Source organism: Macrobrachium nipponense, chromosome 4 (genome assembly GCF_015104395.2).
Source record: "Macrobrachium nipponense isolate FS-2020 chromosome 4, ASM1510439v2, whole genome shotgun sequence".
Taxonomy (NCBI): Eukaryota; Metazoa; Arthropoda; class Malacostraca; order Decapoda; family Palaemonidae; genus Macrobrachium; species Macrobrachium nipponense.
In genome coordinates this window covers 145,123,718-145,126,217 of record NC_061100.1, presented here as the reverse complement: position 1 = coordinate 145,126,217, position 2,500 = coordinate 145,123,718, and the positions used below count along the sequence as shown (strand labels likewise).

General features: G+C 36.8%; 1 protein-coding gene across 1 annotated transcript in view; it reads right to left on the bottom strand.

Annotated features, from left to right (window-relative positions):
• The window catches only part of LOC135211254 (integrin alpha-8-like), a 52,973-nt gene that overhangs the window by 7,574 nt on the left and 42,899 nt on the right, over positions 1 to 2,500 (bottom strand). The window contains exons 21-22 of the mRNA XM_064244548.1: positions 2,361 to 2,500; positions 1,339 to 1,459 (exon numbers count right to left, since the gene is read on the bottom strand). The exon at positions 2,361 to 2,500 is cut by the window's right edge and continues 38 nt beyond it. Coding sequence (XP_064100618.1) covers positions 1,339 to 1,459; positions 2,361 to 2,500 — 261 coding nt within the window. The remainder of the gene's footprint in view (positions 1 to 1,338; positions 1,460 to 2,360) is intronic.

Genomic DNA, 2,500 nt, shown 5'->3' with positions numbered 1-2,500 from the left:
TGGGTGAACGTTAGGCATGGACAGTTCCTTGGCGGTCTTAAAACTTCGCACAGATATACCCAAACAGACACACACACAAACACATTTGACAAATTCTCTCTCTCTCTCTCTCTCTCTCTCTCTCTCTCTCTCTCTCTCATAAGTTTGGTGCTTGTAAAGAGTGTAATTAAATATCTCTGATTGTATGAGGTGAACACATTATTTTATCTTGAAATAACAGGTTTACTTTTGCATATACTAATGGCACCACTGATATCAGGAAAAATACTTATGGGTGAGTCTGGAAATGTGCGTGGATTAATAAATCTATCTAATTCTAAATACGAACCTTTTAATATCAATGTACAGAAGATAGTAAGTTTTTTTTTTTTTTTTGCTGAAAAGATAAAACTAAAGAACCGGGATACTGTGGTGTTGAAGAAGTAAGCCACTTTTGATTTAAGGCACCAATAAATCTCCATCAAGCCGTATTGCCCTACAAAGCACTACTGAATGAGGTTGTGGGGGTCGGGTTGGGAAGATGGGTGATGGAGGTAATTGTATCGTCAAGCAAAATTGCTAATAATTAAATTTCATAAAAAAAATTAATATTTCTAAATGGATTTTAGCAGTTACACAACATGCACTGTAGCTTTATTGCGGACGAAAATTGTGACGTGTTATTCTCTTATTTCTTAACTGTAACGACTTCTATGATTTAGTAGTTTCCACTTGCGAGAATTTTTGGGGCCAACCCCTAACCCATCTTGGCTACGCGAATAAAATCATTTCCTTTCAGGAACATAGTCTTAGTCGTGGGTATGAAAAGAAACCTGTTGTGACAATATCAAATCAACTAGGCTTCGCTTACCTCAAATCTTTTATCTATTTATATTCTATTCTTGAATAAATATATCAACTAAATTTAAAGTTAGGTCACTTTTACCACATTTATTATTGATTACCTCCTTTGAAGATGTTATGATGAGGAAGAAGTAAATTTTACAGTAATATTAATATTTGTCTTCATTTCAGGTGTTAGCAGAATTCAGAGAAATTCATCTTCCCCTTATGAACTAAAGCAATGATTTAGTTTTTTTTAAATTTAGCATTTATGAAATCGAAACTAGTACCCTAAACCATCCTGCATCACGCAAGTTGAGGACAAAAAACATTTCTGAGCCACGAAACATTAACATCTTGAGATGTAGCACTCTGACGAAACTAACAAAAGTTTTCGTCTACTGGGGAAAACTTTCCTCGCGTCACTTCCAAGCAATTGAGTTAGTAATGTATTCTGTAGATTTCGAGGTGAGGGACTTAGCTACTGATCCTATAGGATGTCTCCTGTAGACGTACTTCCTTGAGGGTTCTTTCCACAAGACGAGATCGCAGCTTGATGCTAACGTCCTTTCGCGGAAGAATCGTGCCTGTGACGCACTGGAACATCAAGTACTCGACTCTTTTCCCCTGGACGACGCTGGAGCAGAAATGTTGAATTGAAAATAACATTGAACTGAAAATAATACTGATAAATACTTGTGATAAAGTGGATGATAATACAATGCCACGCTCAAGTTGATAATAGGACAAATTTCTGTTAATTTTTTCGAGCGATCATATCACAAGGAGAGCTTGCAGTGATATCGTAGAATATATATTGGAAAAATGTTCATTTGTAAACATGTATATTATTATATATATTATATATATATATATATATATATATATATATATATATATAATATAACTAGAAGAAAACAGAAACAGAAATATCACTTAATGGATCTTTTTCTAACATTAAAGTCATATTATAAAAAGGACAGCAAGAGAGACCATATTGAGGCCTTGTGGGAGTTTTAAATACCCAAATGCATCAGAATGAGTCAGCCTTATGCAATGATGAATGTAAGTGTCCCAGGGGTATTCATATTACTGCTTTTAATTTTCAAAAATACTTGACACCTAGAGTCATCATTCATCATTGTTGTTTAGTATCCGTATTCTATGAGCAACCATTTCTTTAGTTGAGTTGAGTTAAATATGGATTTAGGCCAAAGGCGAAGCAGTGGGACCTATGCGGTCATTCAGCGCTGAAATGGAAATTGAGTGTAAAAGGTTTGAAAGGTGTAACAGTAGGAAAACCTCGCAGTTGCACAACGAAACAATTGTTAGGAGAGGGTGGACAGTAAGATGGAAGAAAGAGAATATGAAAGGAGGCACAGTTAAAGGGACGAAAGGGGTTGCAGCTAGGGGCCGAAGGCACGCTACAAAGAACCTTAAGTAATGCTTACAGTGCACCGTATGAGGTCCACTGACGGAACTAACCTCCCTCTGGAAAACCATTTCTTTAGGGTACCAGTTAATAAAGAAATCTTTACCTTGTCTTTAGCGGACCTAGAGAAGCAGAGCGATGAAATTCCCCGTACCCTCCCGGCTCTAAGGGATCCTCCACATTCCTCCTCAAACTGAACTCGTCCACTTCGCCGTTGTTGTATTCACAGGAAAAGTTTCCTCCGTC